Raw genomic sequence first — 16,884 nt, 5'->3', positions numbered from 1 at the left:
GTTGTGTCAAATTTTGGCTAGGAGAAAGAAATAGGCAAGTTACACAAAGATATGATGCTGATCAAATAGTAGTATTACGATAGGAGGGATGGTACAACCCAATTGTGGGCATGTCCCACCCCTCTAATGTCAGAAACATGGAAGTGTGATCGTTTAGAAACAAGTAGAGAACTACTCTAATCTGCAACTAAACGCACTAAACTAATACTACAAATTTACAGTGGAAAAAACACGACTGATAGCTTCATCTCGCGCATGCAGAGGGGTCATATCTCTCCGGTCCCAAGTGTACACACAATGCCGAAGCTTCATCAAATGATGATTCGCTCGGTTATAAATTGCAGCTGCTGTGAAAATATAGAGTATTTGCATTCAGGAAACTTAATCACTTCCAAGACCACGGTTTTATCGGTCACGAGTCAGGACCACATGGGCAAATCTACACTCCGTGGATCTTATCAAAACTTTTATTGAGCTTTTGGCACAGCCCGGCTAGATACTCCATGCAACAATTTGACAAATCCAAGGAAACTTAGCTTTCCATCAGTGTGCCTAATCCAATCATGAAGAACGGCATGAACTGGGACGGAAGGGCTGAGGCCAAGTTCCTGGAATACGTTCACATAATGCCGCATATCAGTGGACAGAAAATTTTATACTACTACGAAGAATTTAATGCTCTTTCCAAGTGCATAACTACTACGAGGAAGGGGAGAAGTGAATTAGTGGATACAGAAAGCAATTGGATGGTAGGAGCAATCAGTCAACTAAAGATGAAAGGAAGGCACAATTATCATGCATCCACACATACCGAAGCCAGTTCCTCAATCATAATAGCCCTGTTGCCATCCTTCTCAAAAATTTCATAGGCATAACGAGCATGTTGCTCCCATTGATCAACAGCCTCAAGTTGGTGCACACTCAGTGCAGCTGTACAAAATTCCTCAAAATCCATCCTTCTGTATTGCAATGCATTAAGCTGCCAAAGGGATGAAAAATAACGTTCTAATAAGAATTAATAACATACCAAATAAAATAACCTTCCACACCCATTGCAAGAGTCAAGGCACATACCGATGCTAGAAAATCAGCAATTCGCGCCTCCTTCATTGCATCAGTTGCATTTTTCATCAATGCCTGATAACATTAAAAAGTTCAGAAACATGGCTAACCGTAGATCGAGTTTAAAAGGTAAATAAATTTTGAAGGAAACACACCGTTTTAATATTTTCTAAGCTTATTGTGCCATTTTTGTTAGGTTCCAACAACGCAAACTGCTCCTTCAAATAAGAAAGCTCGTCCACAGTCAATGTCTTGGAAAGAGCCTGCCAAAATGCCAATGTTGAGAGAACCAAATAAGCTACTAGAAATTACTAAACACAAAACAAACAAGCAAACTGATGCACAGAAAAGGGCGGCAAGACAGAATTTGAAGGAATAATACCCTCTACTAGTCACCACAAACATATAAGTATATAGTTTCAACTGAAAATGGATCATATACACACCCTTAAAGCAGCTTTTCGGAGAGGTGATGAACGCATATAGACCTTCATGAGTTTGAAAATTAATATATCCAGAGGCACTTTAATATCATTAGAATTTTTAAGCCATGGATGACCTGCAATAGAAAGTAGTGAGTGGAAATTTGATAATAGAACCATGACCTCACAATTTTTAGAGTGAATAAGGCACTCACAGAGGGCTTGAGCAGCAGTCATTCTTTTCCGTGGGTCTTTATTCAATAGTCGCTTGACAAAATCTCTTGCTTCTGTGGACAGAGATGGCCAAGGTGGTTCGTCAAAACTTGGATCAGCTTTTAGCACAACCCGAAAAATGCCAGACTCAGTTCGAGCCCAAAATGGACGGCTGCCACACAAAAGAATGTATGCAATCACGCCTACACTCCAGACATCGGCCTCTGTAGCATAAGACCTATGTAGAACTTCGGGGGCTACATAGTACGCACTACCAACAATATCATTAAGCCTCTCATCTGCAAGGACAATTCAACCATATGAAACTATTGGCCAAAGTTTTAGAACTATTACAAAAGCAAGTATTATAGTACAGACTATGTACTGAAGAACTGTCAACCAACCTGGTTTGACAAAATCTGACAATCCAAAGTCTATAGCCTTCAACTGTGAATCTTCATCCTTTGACGTAAACAGAAAATTCTGATCCAGAAATTAAGTGCTTAGATAAGTATACAAAAATGAAAAGAAAGCAAAGCTACAGCACCCAAAGGCTGGAAGAGAAGAAAATGCAGTTATTCTTCTTACTAGACAACAAAGGAGATAAAAGAAACAAAAGGGAGGCAATTGCATGCAATGATATATTCTCCCTTTTAAAAAATGTAAACATCTACCACATATTAGTGACTTTTAGTGTATCGCATCAAGTTTAATTCAATCCAGACGAAAACATATATCCTACCTCAGGTTTAAGATCCCGATGCACCACGCCTTGGAGGTGGCAAAACGCAACCACATTTAATATCTGTGTCATAACAGTCCTTGCATCATCTTCTGTGTATTTCCCGCCCCTGCAAAAGGAATAGGAATATACAAGTTGCTATCAAACCACTTCCCAGTTCATCAAGAACAACGAAAACATAACACATTCAAGATACTCGCCCTGAACTCTAACAGGCACCAAAAGAAGTACCTGGCAAGTATCCTATCCAAGAGCTCCCCTCCTTCACATAATCTGGAAAGCACAGACAATTGAACAACAGAATCCGTAAGAAAGAAGGTTAAGTAAACAGAAGAACATGCAGCGATCAGGACTTACTCCATTACAATGTAGACCTTTTCCTGGTCTTCATACGCATCATAAAATTTCACTAGATTGTCATGTCCACTTAAAGCTCTCAATATCTTCACTTCCCTTCTCACATCCTCAATTGCAATGGCAGTAGTCATCTACCAACAAAAGCATAAAACAGAATCAGAAAATACGACGAGTAATACAATCCAAATATACAAATCCAGAAAACAAAGTATAGAAAGGTACTAGAACAAAACCAACTGCCAAAACAACAGAAGTTGCTTCCCGATGAAGGTAAAACTAGTAAATCTAGAGACAAACTAAATCATTTCACCAATTCATAGTCAGACCGTGGACAACATTATCAGGACTAAATTTCAACCTACTCATCCACCAAAAACTATTCTTGCAAATCAATATGCATCTCTATTGTATAGAGAGTATAAAATTACGCATCCGAATCGCTTTTTTCTTTCCTTTGCAGATCCAATTCAAACGATGTAATCGAAAACTCGAGAAGCATGAAGGACTCATATCAATCACAGAGGTCACTCATCATCAAAACCCATACAACCCACTAAAATTCCAGCTAAATTGGTCAGTCAATCCATTCAAACTAAGAAATTGCAAACCTTGGCTTTGGGGATGACTTTGACGGCGGCCTGCTGGCCCTTGAGCTCACCCTTCTTGAACGTAGCTTTGCAAGTGTACCCAAAATGCCCACGCCCAACCTCTTCTCCCATCTCATACTTGTTCCCAATATGCTTGGAAAACCCGAAGCTCTTATCCAAGCCAGTGGGGCCCTCCACCTCGCCGCCCTCCGGTATCGCAGCCTGGTTCGGCTTCACAGACCCGTGCCTCCTCGCCAAAACCGCCCTTATATGCTTCGCCGGGGACGGCGGCGGGAACGGCCGCTTGAAGAACCGCTTCGGCGTCGAGTTCGAGCTCACATTCGCCGGAGATCTCGCCGGAGACTTCTTGGAGAAGAAGTAGTGCGCCGGGCTGGGGCTATAGAACGGGAAAAACGGAGACTTCTTGACGTTCTCCTCCTCAGCCTTCTCACCTCTAGGGTCTTCCCCATTTCCGGCGGCGTTCGGCAGCGGAACGGAGCTCTCCTTGGTTATTGGGGAACCGGATTGCGGCGAGTAAGTACGAGAGTTTGGGGAGGGTTTGGAGGTGCAGAGACCCATTTGGTAATCGGCGATTCCTCCCCAAACAGACCGTGTCGGGGGATTTCAACTCCCGATTCCGGAGGTCAGAGCATCGCGTTTGGGTATCGGATTCCCGGATCAAAATTTTCAAAACCCCAGACACTTTACAAAACTCTCAAGATTTTAAAAGCAAAAAAAAAAAATCGTTTTCTTCTTTCGGATTTTTAAATTTGAATTTCCGGGAGTTGGGATTTGTCTCCGGCAATTGGGAAGAAGAAGAGAGGGTGGGTAGAAATCCACAGACAAAGCGATAAAAAGGAAAACGACGACGCGTTAGCTTTTTTTAATTATTTATTGAGCAACTAAAACTAATTAATTTAATTTAATTTTGATTACGGATTAAGTAAGCTTCGAGTTCGTATTAACTTTTTGTTAGCTTCTGTTGGATCAGAAAGCAGGTAGTGTGGTCCAGCCTGTACGTATGGACGTACCACGTGGCGTGCGCCGGGAGGTTTGTTAGGATTTGTAATTAAATATTTGATTAGTTTAATTAATTAGGATTTTGCGGTGCCGTTTATTTAGGGTGTTACGATAGAAATGAGTGCGAAGTTTCTCGATTTTCGCTTGCAAAAGACAAGGATGAAATGGACGTTTTGATCCGGTGGGCGCTTTTTCGCGGTCCGAAATAGAGGAAAAAGCGGATCCTTTTACTAAGGGCTGGTTTGGTATTGCTGTGCTTTGAAAAAAAACTGCTGTGAGAATAAGCGGCTGTGCTGTGAGAATAAGCGGCTGTAAAATAAATCAGCAGAGCGTTTGGTAAACTTTTTTGTAAAAAAGCTTTTGGAAAAAAAAGTAGTCTGATAGTGGGTCTTTTCATTAAAGGAGCACTGTAGCTCCGTGTGCTTTGAAAAAAAGCCAGTTTTCCAAAGCTACAAATAGCAGCTTCAGCTTTTTCCTTTTATTTCAGCTTATTCTCACAGCAGCTTCCAAAATAAGCCCTTTTTTTTCAGTTTACCAAACACCTAAAACCCTCACAGCTTTTTTTCATAGGTGTTTTTTTTTTAAGCACCTCCCTCCCAAACTAGGTCTAAGGATTATGAGAATTTTGTAATAATGTCCATTCATATATATCGTACAATTAGAAATTATTTTAAAAATTAACTATAGGATATACGATAAATAAATTTGATTACAAGATCCTTGGGATCCTTAGAAAAATGATCTGGCAGGATCCTTTCGCCAAATCCTTTTCCTAAGGATTCTAGAGATCTCGTGATCGTGATCGTTCATCATCGTACAATCAAAAATTATTTTAAAATTTTAAAATTTTAAAATTAAATATAAACAATACCTAACGAAAACTGATTGCATGATATACGATAAACAGTCATGATCACGAAATCCATAGGATCCCAGAAAAAAGGATCCGGAAATAGAAACGCCCACAAAAGTCAAAACTGCGTCGTTTCTGGCTGCCTTTCTTCTTGGACAAGATACCTTTTTGTATTGGTCAAATATTCACTCCCCATTTGTGAACCATAGTTTGGTTTTTTTTTTAATTTTATTTTATTTTCCTCTCAAAAGAAAAGAGTAAGCAAATACGCACTGAATTTTATTTAATGTTTTTAAGGAAAACAGACTTTCAACCAAAGCGTACAAGAAAAATACGATACATGATAGTTTAGGAAATTAGAAATAGTCCATGTGTTATGCATTTTTTAATAAATAATAGCGTTAGTGGATTAAACTGTTAAATGTTAAGGGGGAGGAAACCAATAAAGATTGAACCTGCACCAGAGTGTATATGCAATATTTCTTTTCGTCATTGCGATAAAGCATCATCTACAGGTGTTGTGTATGTTTACAATAGAAAACGTTTTGGTTTACAATAGAAAACGTTTTTACCAAAACTTTTATTAATTTTGTACAAAAGTTAATGTTTTTTTGGTATAAAAAATTGTATTTTATATATAGAAAAAAAGGAACAAATAGTGATTGTCAATTCGAATCATTAGTATATAATTATGTCTAAATATGTAATTCTAATTAACGATTATCTATCAACTAACCCCTCAATGGTTCTCGGATTAAAGGTTATCCAATGATATGTATGAAGATATTACACAACATATTTATCTACATGTGTTGTGCATGTTTACAATCGAACGGTTTTACAATAATTTTTATTATTTTATACGTTAATGTTTTTCTTGTAAAAAATTTTGGTATTTCATTAATCAAATAACGAGAAACATCCTCAACCTGAAATACAACTAATTTAAAAGGCTAGTTGGTGTATTAATCTGCTCTTATCATGTCGTGTCATGTTGTTAGAAGAATTAAAAGTTTTGGCATTTATGACAACTTTCATAAAATGTAGTCTCGTAAGGACATTGTAGACTTACTAAAAAGAGAAATGTTAAGGAGACTTTTAAAATGTAACTCTTAACTAACTTTCTGACACCTTATAGTTTAACATTAATTATCGTGCTAACATTATAAAACATGACTTTATTGGATTATAGTCTCTGTGGTGATATGGTAGTCGGAAAATAGTCCTTGTCAAAAATTAGGATTTAAGTCCCTGTAGTGAAGTCTGTTAGGATTTAAACCCGAAATTGAAAAATTTGTCAAGTCTCCGTTAATTGTTAGCACATGAAACTCACATGTGAGGTTAAAAATATAAAATTAACCTCACGTGCTAACAATTTACAAAGAGTGTTGTTTTAGCCTCCTATGTATGGGCGCTTCGATGTTAATAATTAACGGAGAGTTGATGAAATTTTTAATTTTGGGTCTAAATCTTAACAGACTTCATCACAAGAGCTTAAATCCTAATTTGTTTGTATCATATGGGCGCTTCCGACTATCCTATCACCACGGGGACTTATAACCTAATTAGGCCTATAAAATATTGTGCCAAAAACATTAGGTGACAGAGAATCTATGGAGAATCCCACTTTCAAGTGATTATCTTTACCATTTCTCAACCAAAAATTGTGGTAGGTATCTAATAACAACGAATATAACAAAGTAATTTAGGTTGACAAATTATTGTTAGGATTCAAATGTTTGACTAGCTGCACAAACTTAGGTATATGGATTGTTCATCACCAACTCCCTTGTTTACTAATAAGGGAAAAATGAATTGGAATAGGATGGTCATATTTCATTGTCTTTTTGGTTTCAAATTTGTATCACCTTTATTTGTAAATGGTATAACAAGCTAGGGTGCATGCGTGATAGTCCTAACTTTTTTTTTTATTTTTTATTTTTTATGTTAGTCCTAATTTTTATTAGATGATGCATGAATTTACAAAATGACTTCATAAATTGATCCTAAATGTGCACCTAATTACCAGTTTACCATGAAATGCGTGATCACTTACTATTAAATTTAATATCAAGAGCGACAATGAATAAAATGTGCTTTTAGTGTTTTGATCTCAAACCATGATGTCAAATTTAGGTTTGGGTTTTCCAATTCACATGAAATCGGTAGCAATGTTATATATGATCACTTTCAATGAAAGATGAAATATTCTACACTAAATTTATGTAAATTATAGGGAGGGAGATTCGAACACCGAACTTTGAATGCAAAGACGAGTGCTCTTAACCAACTAAACTACAAACCATTTGCCAAATTTAATATTCATAAGAAAATAAATTTGTAAAACACATAGGGGGCAATTGCCCCCCACTTACAATGCCAAACTTAATTCCAAAATCTGACATCATTCATTATCCATCATCTTGTTGCGCACCAAACACCATGGTCTCATGATTCAGCCACCCACTTAGAACATTGTATATAAACATCATCCAAATATTTGATACATCGTTATCAGTTTAACCTTTGTCCAAATTTACATATATTTGCTTACCACGATTCGCTTCTTTTGTTGATGCACGAAGCTTTGACCAATGAATAATGGATGAGGTTGACTTCAATGTATTCAGCAGGTGCATGTGGAGATGCTAGGTAGGGAAAAAAAATAAAGTAATGCTATGCCGATCAAAATTTTAAACTAAATTGTGTTAATTAAATGATGTGATAGTTGATGGTTGAATTATTAATCAAGTATCGATTAACGTGCTTATTACCTATTGATGACACGTCATTTAGTTTGCAAATTTAGTTTAAAATTTTAATTTTCCTATCTTTACCGATATATTATTGGCCGAAGAACCTCTGACGCTTAGCAAACGGTGATTAAGATGTCATGTAGACATTAACAATATTCAGAGTAGCGAATGGTTAATTGCTTAAAAGAAGGTAAGAGTGACTGCCCTTCTATAAAATTAGGGTTGGAGATTTTTTAGACTTGGCCAAGAGATTCATGAGGTTTGTGTGCCGTTGACACTTGCCTGGTTGTCATCGGTCTTCAGCTTAGAGAAAGATCTCCCATTAGTCATACGTATAATATTTAATAGATGCAGGCATGACAATTTTTTACACAGCTCGTTAATCCGACACAAAACGATACGAAAATAACAGGTTTCAAGTCAACTATTAAGGCCATCTCTAACCGAGGGCTGGCCAGAGGGCTGGTTTTAGCCCTCTGGCCCTCCAAGATTCCCCAAGATATTAATATTTTAATGAACAGTACAGGGCCATATTGGCCTCCGTCTCCAATCGAGGGCCAAAGGGCCAGAGGGCTCGTTTTAGCCCTGTCACAAAAACCGTCTCCAACCGAGGGCCAAAGGGCCATAGGGCCAAACATAATTTGTATGTTGTTAAATGTTTTTAAAAATGTTGTTTAAGTTTCATGTTGTTAAATGTTTTTTTATGTTGTATAATTTGTATGTTGGTTAATGTTATTTAATGTTGTTTCATATTGTTTAATGTTGTTTCATGTTACTTAATTTAATTTAATGTTGTATAAATGGCCTAGGAAGTTATAGGAAAAAAATAGAATTGAAAAAAAATATGAAACAAATTTTGTGAAATAGAAGTTATAGGAAAAAAATGGAATTTAAAAAAATATGAAACAAATTTTGTAAAATAGAAGTTATATGAAAAAAATATGAAACAAATTTTGTAAAATAAAAGTTATATGAAAAAAAATATGAATCAAATTTTGTAAAATAGAAGTTATAGGAAAAAAATAAAATTTAAAAAAAAATTGAAACAAATTTTGTGAAATAAAAGTTATAGGAAAAAAATGGAATTTAAAAAAAAAATATGAAACAAATTTTGTAAAATAGAATTGAAAAAAAATATGAAACAAAATTTGATTCATATGAAAAGGAAAAAAAAAGGGAAAAAAAGAAGTTTAAATTCATAAAAAAAAAAAAAGTTAATACAATGGCTACTAGCCGTTATATTAAAAAAAATTCAAACTATTAGTGTCGGTTATAACCGACACTAATAGTAATTAAAAATAAAAATTTTGCTTTTGAATAACTATTACTGTCGGTTATAACTGACAGTATTAAAAAATTCTTCTTTAATGCTGTCGGTTATAACCGACAGCAATAGGAAAACATTAAAAAAAAAAAATAGCCAGCCCGGGGCTGGCTGGCTGGCCGAAAGCAGCCAGCCCTCCAGCCCTCTCTGATCCCGTGGGGCCCTCATAGATTCCAGAGCCCTCTGGCCTAGCCCTCGGTTGGAGACGGTTTTAGGGCTATTTTCGGCCCTCTGGACCCTTCGGTTAGAGATGACCTAATGTATTGGGTCATTATCAAATAACCCGTTAACGTGTCGGGTCGTTATTAGGTCACCTATTAAGAACTTGATAAAATATTGTTTGCCAAATCTAGACAATATTTCAATTTCAAAAAAAAAAAAATCTAGACAATATTGATGATGATTTCTTGCATGCCTGTTAACCTGACACAAAAGAACATGACCCCTTAACAAATCAGGCAACTTAGGTCAACTGTTAAGAACTCGTTAAGATAACATGATTAACACAATATAACCCGTTAAGATAACGCACATGACATAAAAACGACAAAAACATAACAAATACAATCCATTTACCAATCCTAAATATAGATGGTTGTCATATGTCGTGACTCCCACAGTCTCACTTGTGTGGGGTTGATCTATGTGTTTTGACCGGAGTGCTTCAATTGATTCATGAGATTGGTGTTTTAGCATCTTTCCAAGGCATAGTACTTTAGCAGGTAGCAATTATTCAATAATTTTGGAGTCGATCACATACAATGATAACATCTTTTATTTGTTGATCGAATTAACATTGCAACAGAACAAGTCAAACACAGAACTTCGAATGAAACTAAAAACTCTCGTATATTCATCCCACCACCTCCCTTTCTCAAATTTTCCTTATTTCTCCAGCAATAAGAGCATCTAAATGTGTAGAAATATGAGTAGGACTTTACGAAGCACTTGTGCAACCTCAACGCCTCTCATTGGATTGGCACCAAATGAAGGGGGGTGGCTAGCTCATGCATGCATTGACTTCTACAAGGGCATGTACATACAGCATACAATGTACCATGTTTTAGGCTGCCGATAATAATATCAATTTTGCTGGTTTAAGTTCAGCATGTGGATGTGGTGGTGGGCGGTGCCGCACTCGTTGAACGAAAATAAATAAAATAAGGAAAAATAAATAAAATAGAAAGAAAAAAAAAAAACCTGAGTACATGATGCATGAAAATTATTTTAGGGTTGACCATGAGAATGTATCATCATTCATAGAATCAAAGATGTTGGCATTATAAAATAGTTCCATCATTTTTTTGGTCTAGTCAGAAAGGCATCTTAGAGGTTATGCAGAAGTAAAAAACGATCGATATCTCAGCGGAAAGTGAAAGAGATAACAGAAATAAACAGATGGGTGTACGAGAAAAACCTTTAACGTTAAGCTATAAAAAAAAAAAAAAAAAAGGACTTGAAAACTTTGAGTTTTAACGATAAGGATAAAATAAAGGGTAAAATGAATAGTACAAGGTTTGACTTTTTAGTGTAAAAATGTGGTTTTTCGTTAAAGTGAACAGTACCGCGGGCTTTTCGTTAAAACTCTCTAAAAAAAATAGTAAAATAAAATATCCTGCTCATTTTTAAAGCAATGATTTTTCCACAACAATTTTTAAAAGTAGCATGTAGATTACTTTTGAAAATTGTTTTTATAAAAAGTTGAGTCGAATTTTTAATGAATATTTTTAATTCATGTAATATGCTATTCATATTTAATTTTAAATAAAAGTACTTAAAATAATTTCTGACTATACGATGTATAATGAACGAACATGATTTGAGGATCCTAAAATCCCTACGAAGAGGATCTAGTGGACAAAATTCAAAGAGTTGTCCACGTTTGGATAACTTCCTGAGTATTTTGTAATTACGTACATGATGAGCAACCCCCACGCAACCCATGACGCGCATGCTTACGAAATTATATGAGAAAACATAGAAAAAGTGAATAGCATATATCATTGCTATTGAATCATTATCCATCAATCTTTTTACAAGGTCAATTTGTTCCATGATGATGCTTTTATATTCGGATGTTCTTTTGCTTTTATTTGTTTAGCGAGATTATGTTTACGGTCAAAATCATGGTGTTTTTGGAATCTATTTGTTAAAAATATAAATCTCACGTTCGAAAGTTATAGTTTTGCATAAGACTTTTTAACCAAAATGATTCATGAGATTTGCATAACTCATCACTTTAGTCCTTGAGATTTGAAATCAATAGAAGTAGTACCTGAGTTTGTCCACCATCAATCATTTTGATCATTCTATAAAAAATCTCCACTAAATAAGGGTAAAATGACAAAAATACCCTCACTTTTTATCAAATCATTTGGCCCATTGTTTATTAAATTGAGGGTATTTTTGTTATTTTAGTCCTTATTCAATATAATTTTTCATTGAAGGATTAAAATGATTGATAATGGACAAACTCAAGGACCACTTTTATTGATTTCAAATCTCATGGACCAAAATGATGAGTTATGTAAATTTCAAGAACCATTTTGACTAAAAAACCTTTACTTAATATTGAACATATCCTTTCTATTGCCAATTAACATCTCTTGTTTATAGTTGACATATGTAGAATATCGCTTGTACAACATCTCTTGTGTAAATATCAAATTTTATGATAGGGAAAAACAAATTGGACACCTTAGGACTCATTTGATAACCACTTAGCTTTTTATTTTTAGGTCCATTGCCTTTTTTTTTTTAACAAACAATATTATCTACACTAAAGGGGAGGTGAGGGATTTAGCCTCACAATGGGCTAGCAATAATGTGGTTCAAATTCGCCTTTGATAAGAATTGAATCTAAAACCTCTCATTTACAAGTAAAGAGGAATACTACTAAACTGTAGACCCAACAACCTATAATCATATGTTTTGCAGATTCCGAAGGTTTGATGGTAACTTCAGGTCCACTGCCCATTTTAAGTTGTACCCAGCAACCTTTACCCGGGTCCTCAATATTTCGATGGACATGGAGGCTTGCATGACTGTTCTAAACGGTCGGTCAGAAAACGTTGTAAATGATCTACTTGACAACCACCTTGCACCAACTTCACAATTCCATAAACCCAGCAATAAATGACGAAAAACCAAAAGCCAAAAGCCAAAAGCCGAAAGCCGAAAACAAACCATAATCAGAGCTACAGCCTACAACCGCTTCCATTCTAATAAACATAAGCATCCTAAGGAATTTTTCATCTCAGAACAACTCCATTCCAATTAGAGAAACAATTTTCTATGGTACTCCAAAGTATTCAATACTCCGGATCTTTCAACCGTTAAATTTTTGGTACTTCATAGATTATATGAAGTACAATCTCAGAGTCATATCTTATGCTTGGACTTCCTCCAATCCAAGAAAGGTGGTGCTCGGTGGTAGGTGCTGGGTCGCTGGGTCAGCATTGTCCAACTTGTGTTTTTTAGGGTTGCATGTGGATGTGGTACGTCCGGTGAGGATTCTACAACTTGCATTCGGCTTGTGATTTGTGAAAGTGGGCAACTTAAATGCAGATGCAAGCAATGTGCAACATAGCCAAGAATCATATCGATCAATACAACATATTGTTATTGTTCGATTGTAAAAACATATGGCCGGCATTAATCTAGGCCGCCTTATTGCAATAATTCAGCATCAGCTAAATGAAATTAGTACTGAATAGTGCAGGTAGTTCCAGCATTCAATTGATTACTATAAACTGCGAGAGCACCCCAAACACGAACTAACCAGAATTTTCATCCCCACCGAAAGCTGATTCCAGATAATCTGTTTGGTTGAGATGACTAACATCACCTGAGGATTTCACGGTCCATTTTCCGTCATCGTACAAGCGAAATATGTGGATCGATGTATTGCCTACTTTGCCTACAGACTTGCCATTTGGGTAACCCTTCTTGAGGAGTGTTCTGATGACCCCCCCATGAGCGACTGCAACTACTCGCTCTCCTGCAATTGAAACAAACCAGGATATAAGCATTCAAGTTGTAATTTGTGATCTAAAATTGGCAATTGTTATTGCAGCTTAGTTAGATTTGAGAGGCAAAAAGGGTCTCGACAGCATTAGAATAGTTTATACAAAAACAGTATCAACAGTCGAAATTGAACTCAAAATAGTGATTCCATTCTATGACCTGAGCTACATTCAACAAGGAACTTATTAGTTTTGCTCAAGGACTCATGTGATCTTAAAATGAAAAGCATATTGGAACATTCTGTTCACGAACTAACTTAAACTTGATTAAAGATTTTACAGCTTCCATAGCAGTAAAGATACAAATGACACCTTCCCCCGTGATACCATACCCTTGTGTTTACTGCCAATTCGCTGCAATGAAGACGTGCAGCGTTGATGAAGTTGATCAAGACTTTCTCCACCACCCTGCACGTGTAGAATAGCCATAGTGGAATAAACATAAATATGTATTGTGATGTCCAAAGAAAATTAATGCCCCTGAGAAGAATGATTTAGGGTACTCATTATCATAATTACTTATTGGTAGAATTTTCACTCTTTCAACCATGATATAACATGCCATGTGACGCTACCCATTACTACGAAAAAACAGCAGAGTCCATAGATAACGGTCATCAACTAGACATCTATTGCATGATTAGGCAAGAAAGAACAATACTAATAAAACAATCTTAGATGTTATGAGTCCTCTCTCTTCTCCAAGCCAAACCAGAGACTGGAACATCAACCTCTATTGGATGCAAAGACAGGTAGTACCAAGATTTCAGAAAGACAGTCCAAATCTAGACCTCCAGCTGCAATAGACTAGTTGTGGTGGGCAGGAGGTACCCTGTTTATACCTACATAGGATGAGCTAGGCTACAAGCCAAGCTGACAATTATAAGGCCTAATTGAGCCAAATTAAGGCACACAGACCTATTCCGTAAAATTTCTCATTGGAGTACTATTTTACTTACAGAATTCAAAGAAGTACCAACTGTTTTAAGCTTGGGCCCAAAGTACAAGAAGATTGCTTACTGGGATTTCTTGAAATGTCTCACGAGATACAAAGGCCTGGTAAGCCTGAGGTTTAACTTTGGCAAGTTCACGGTGTACAAGTCCTTGAAGATCACCTAAATGCCTTTCGCGTAAATCAGGATCTGTTTCAACCTGAAATTTAACCCAACAGTCTTTACATGTGATATAACAAATAAAAACATTCTCTTGACCAAATTATGCATTTGGCTTCATATTAAAAAATTGATTTATCCAATTCCAATTTTCGGTGACATGTATTTAGATGAGGTGATTACCAAGATTTTGACTCCATAATTTTACTTTATTTATTGCCAAACCACAGTAAATTTATATCATGCAGCTTCCAATTTCATGTCCGTCTGTTTTTCTAGTTAGAGCATCAAGAAAACACTTGGCGCTCTATATTACATTATTTGTTACTGCAATGAAACCCGCTACTTTATGGAATCTGCTTTGGTAGATGCAACAGGGAGGTACAAAAAGATTACCTACCTTTAGCCCACCACACCTGGCTGCAATTATCTGTGCAGTCTCATAAGCTCGACTCAGATCAGAAGAATATACAAGGGAGATTTTGGTATCCTTTGATAATCTATTACCCACCTTCAGGGTGTAAACAAAAACTTTGTCAAAGATTAACAAGCAAAGCATAAGTTTAAAACTGTCATATGTATTCCTAAAATAGAGTGTACATATATAGTTTGTAACTTACTGCCGCTGCTTGCTGCCTCCCAGCATCATTTAATTCAACATCCAAATGCCCCTGCACAACATGAATTTAGTTTATAGATAAGAAGAGTAAATTGCACTACTGATCCAGGAAATTTACTCATGTCTCACTTTGCTCGTCCAATTCAGTTCACATTAGCCCTGAATTCGTTTAATGTTGTCAAATGATTCTTGGCATAATTTTTGTTATTTTTCCCATTAGAAATGAAAACGTACTAGGCACCTGGCCTTGTTCATGGGGTATTTCTTTTGTCCACAGGAACCACAAGAAAAAAATAATAATGAGGTTCTTAGGATGGCCAGCCACTCTTTCTATAGGATTTCTTTTAGTTACAATAGCAACCCAAGCTTGGAAGCTGCCATGGAAACCAATGCCAAACTTGGCATTGCACCAATCGATACACACTTGATTTTGTTTCTCTTATTAAAATGAAAATGAGAAATGTAGTGTGTTCTACAGGCAGCCGTCTAAAGCACCTCATTCTCTTTTCTCATGCGGTTCCTTTGCAGTGACAGAAGCGCCTCTAAGAACGGGTGGCGCGTGTGATGCATAGCCTTTTTTTACAGGAAAGATAACGGATGTCATGCCAAGGGACGCTTGAAACCATTTAACTGAAGTTCAGGGGGGTAAAGTGACCCATTTCGAAATTTAGGAGAACTAAACAAAAATACGGGTCAAAGTTCAGAGGAAAATGTTCATTAACCGCCAATGCCAATGACAAAGCCACGTACTAGCAGAAAATTTCCGTTGGGGATAAAAAACAACATCATCATCCCATAACAATTTCTGATAGAATATCTACACACTGCGTCACCTGTAGTCTTGCATACCATTTTTATTCTCTTAATGACTATTTGCTTAACAAGTTCAATATTATCGCAGATTCGCAAAGTAAAGAAGCTGCGGAATTTAGAATTATGAACATCACATTTTAGATTGTGCATGAGCCTACGAGCTAACCTAAATCATGCACCTCGACCCATCAAACAACTAACAAAACGACGCAGTTTAAGAGAAAAAGAGAACCTGGATTCTATGCTCAGCGTTCCAGGCCGTTTCGCCATGACGAACTACGATGATCTCCGCGTAATCCGAAGTCACACAGCTACATCAAATCCACAAGATTAAAAATAAATAAAACTGAATCCAGAGCTATCACTTTTCAATTTCTTACTTTTCCAGCATCGAAGGCTTGATATACAAAACCCTAATTGACGAAGTATACGACTGGAGGGAAACGGAGGATAGAGGTGCAAGGAGAATGGGAGGGAGATCGGACCTGGAATCGGCCTCTGCCATGGATGAATTAGAGAAACAATTTGAGCTACATGATAGTGTCCTAATTGATGTTGTAATGTATAAAACGCGGGATTAATACCAGGCTCATCCTATACACTGTATAGAGATTTTTTGGCCGTTTAGAAATCCAATGACTAAGACCTAATGGCCACAAATTTTTGTTGTATAGGATACTCCACAGCATAGTAAAATGTTCAAACATTCTGCATTTGTTGTATGATAAATTATCTTATGCTTGAACTTATTCCAATCCAAGAACCATTATCTTATGGATAAACCCTTCAAGAACTTTTGTTAAGGTTGTGGGAGAAACTAATAAAAATTGACTTAGAGGAAAATTATTTAATTAAACAAAATTCTTTGTTTTATTATAATAAAATGGTTAGGGCAAATGACTTTGGTTATGATTTTTTGTTCTCATATTGGCTCTTTTTATTAGCACCGCACATAATGTTAGATACACCTCATGTTAAA

The 16,884-nt window shown here is 36.3% G+C and overlaps 2 protein-coding genes across 3 annotated transcripts; both read right to left on the bottom strand.

The window, feature by feature from the left end:
* Positions 1-52: 52 nt before the first annotated feature.
* LOC114820671 (CDPK-related kinase 5-like) lies at positions 53-4,346 on the bottom strand. Its single transcript, XM_029091822.2, has 11 exons — positions 3,405-4,346; positions 2,797-2,927; positions 2,671-2,712; positions 2,440-2,548; positions 2,102-2,180; positions 1,700-1,996; positions 1,509-1,621; positions 1,218-1,325; positions 1,075-1,137; positions 812-979; positions 53-608 (listed from the first exon to the last, which is right to left on the bottom strand). Exons 1-11 carry the CDS (start codon positions 3,960-3,962, stop codon positions 468-470), a joined length of 1,809 nt encoding a protein of 602 aa, XP_028947655.2. The 5' UTR covers positions 3,963-4,346; the 3' UTR covers positions 53-467.
* An 8,576-nt stretch (positions 4,347-12,922) lies between these two features.
* LOC103418345 (phosphoglycerate mutase-like protein 4) lies at positions 12,923-16,636 on the bottom strand. 2 transcript variants are annotated; one of them, XM_008356473.4, is made up of 7 exons: positions 16,286-16,636; positions 16,138-16,216; positions 15,094-15,144; positions 14,874-14,984; positions 14,382-14,513; positions 13,694-13,769; positions 12,923-13,336 (listed from the first exon to the last, which is right to left on the bottom strand). In XM_008356473.4, exons 1-7 carry the CDS (start codon positions 16,408-16,410, stop codon positions 13,113-13,115), a joined length of 798 nt encoding a protein of 265 aa, XP_008354695.2. In that variant the 5' UTR covers positions 16,411-16,636; the 3' UTR covers positions 12,923-13,112. The 2 variants fall into 2 exon arrangements, with proteins under 2 accessions (XP_008354695.2, XP_008354696.2); XM_008356474.4 differs by having other exon boundaries at positions 16,391-16,624.
* Between the last annotated feature and the right edge of the window lie 248 nt (positions 16,637-16,884).

This window comes from Malus domestica, chromosome 02 (genome assembly GCF_042453785.1).
Source record: "Malus domestica chromosome 02, GDT2T_hap1".
NCBI classification, from domain to species: domain Eukaryota; kingdom Viridiplantae; phylum Streptophyta; class Magnoliopsida; order Rosales; family Rosaceae; genus Malus; species Malus domestica.
The sequence above is the reverse complement of the archived record's forward strand: the minus strand, read 5'-3'. Positions and strand labels throughout refer to the sequence as shown.

What these genes read in the sequence shown, in the direction of transcription:
- LOC114820671 (XM_029091822.2), bottom strand. Translation starts at nt 3,962, where the DNA reads ATGGGTCTCTGCACCTCCAAACCCTCCCCAAACTCTCGTACTTACTCG. An exon ending in AAGTCATCCCCAAAGCCAAG is followed by an intron (nt 2,928 to 3,404) that starts GTTTGCAATTTC and finishes TTTTGTTGGTAG; the next exon opens with ATGACTACTGCCATTGCAAT. An exon ending in ATCGGGATCTTAAACCTGAG is followed by an intron (nt 2,181 to 2,439) that starts GTAGGATATATG and finishes TTTCTGGATCAG; the next exon opens with AATTTTCTGTTTACGTCAAA.
- LOC103418345 (XM_008356473.4), bottom strand. Translation starts at nt 16,410, where the DNA reads ATGGCAGAGGCCGATTCCAGGTCCGATCTCCCTCCCATTCTCCTTGCA. An exon ending in AGACATTTCAAGAAATCCCA is followed by an intron (nt 13,770 to 14,381) that starts GTAAGCAATCTT and finishes CTACACGTGCAG; the next exon opens with GGTGGTGGAGAAAGTCTTGA. An exon ending in AATTGGCAGTAAACACAAGG is followed by an intron (nt 13,337 to 13,693) that starts GTATGGTATCAC and finishes TTTCAATTGCAG; the next exon opens with GAGAGCGAGTAGTTGCAGTC.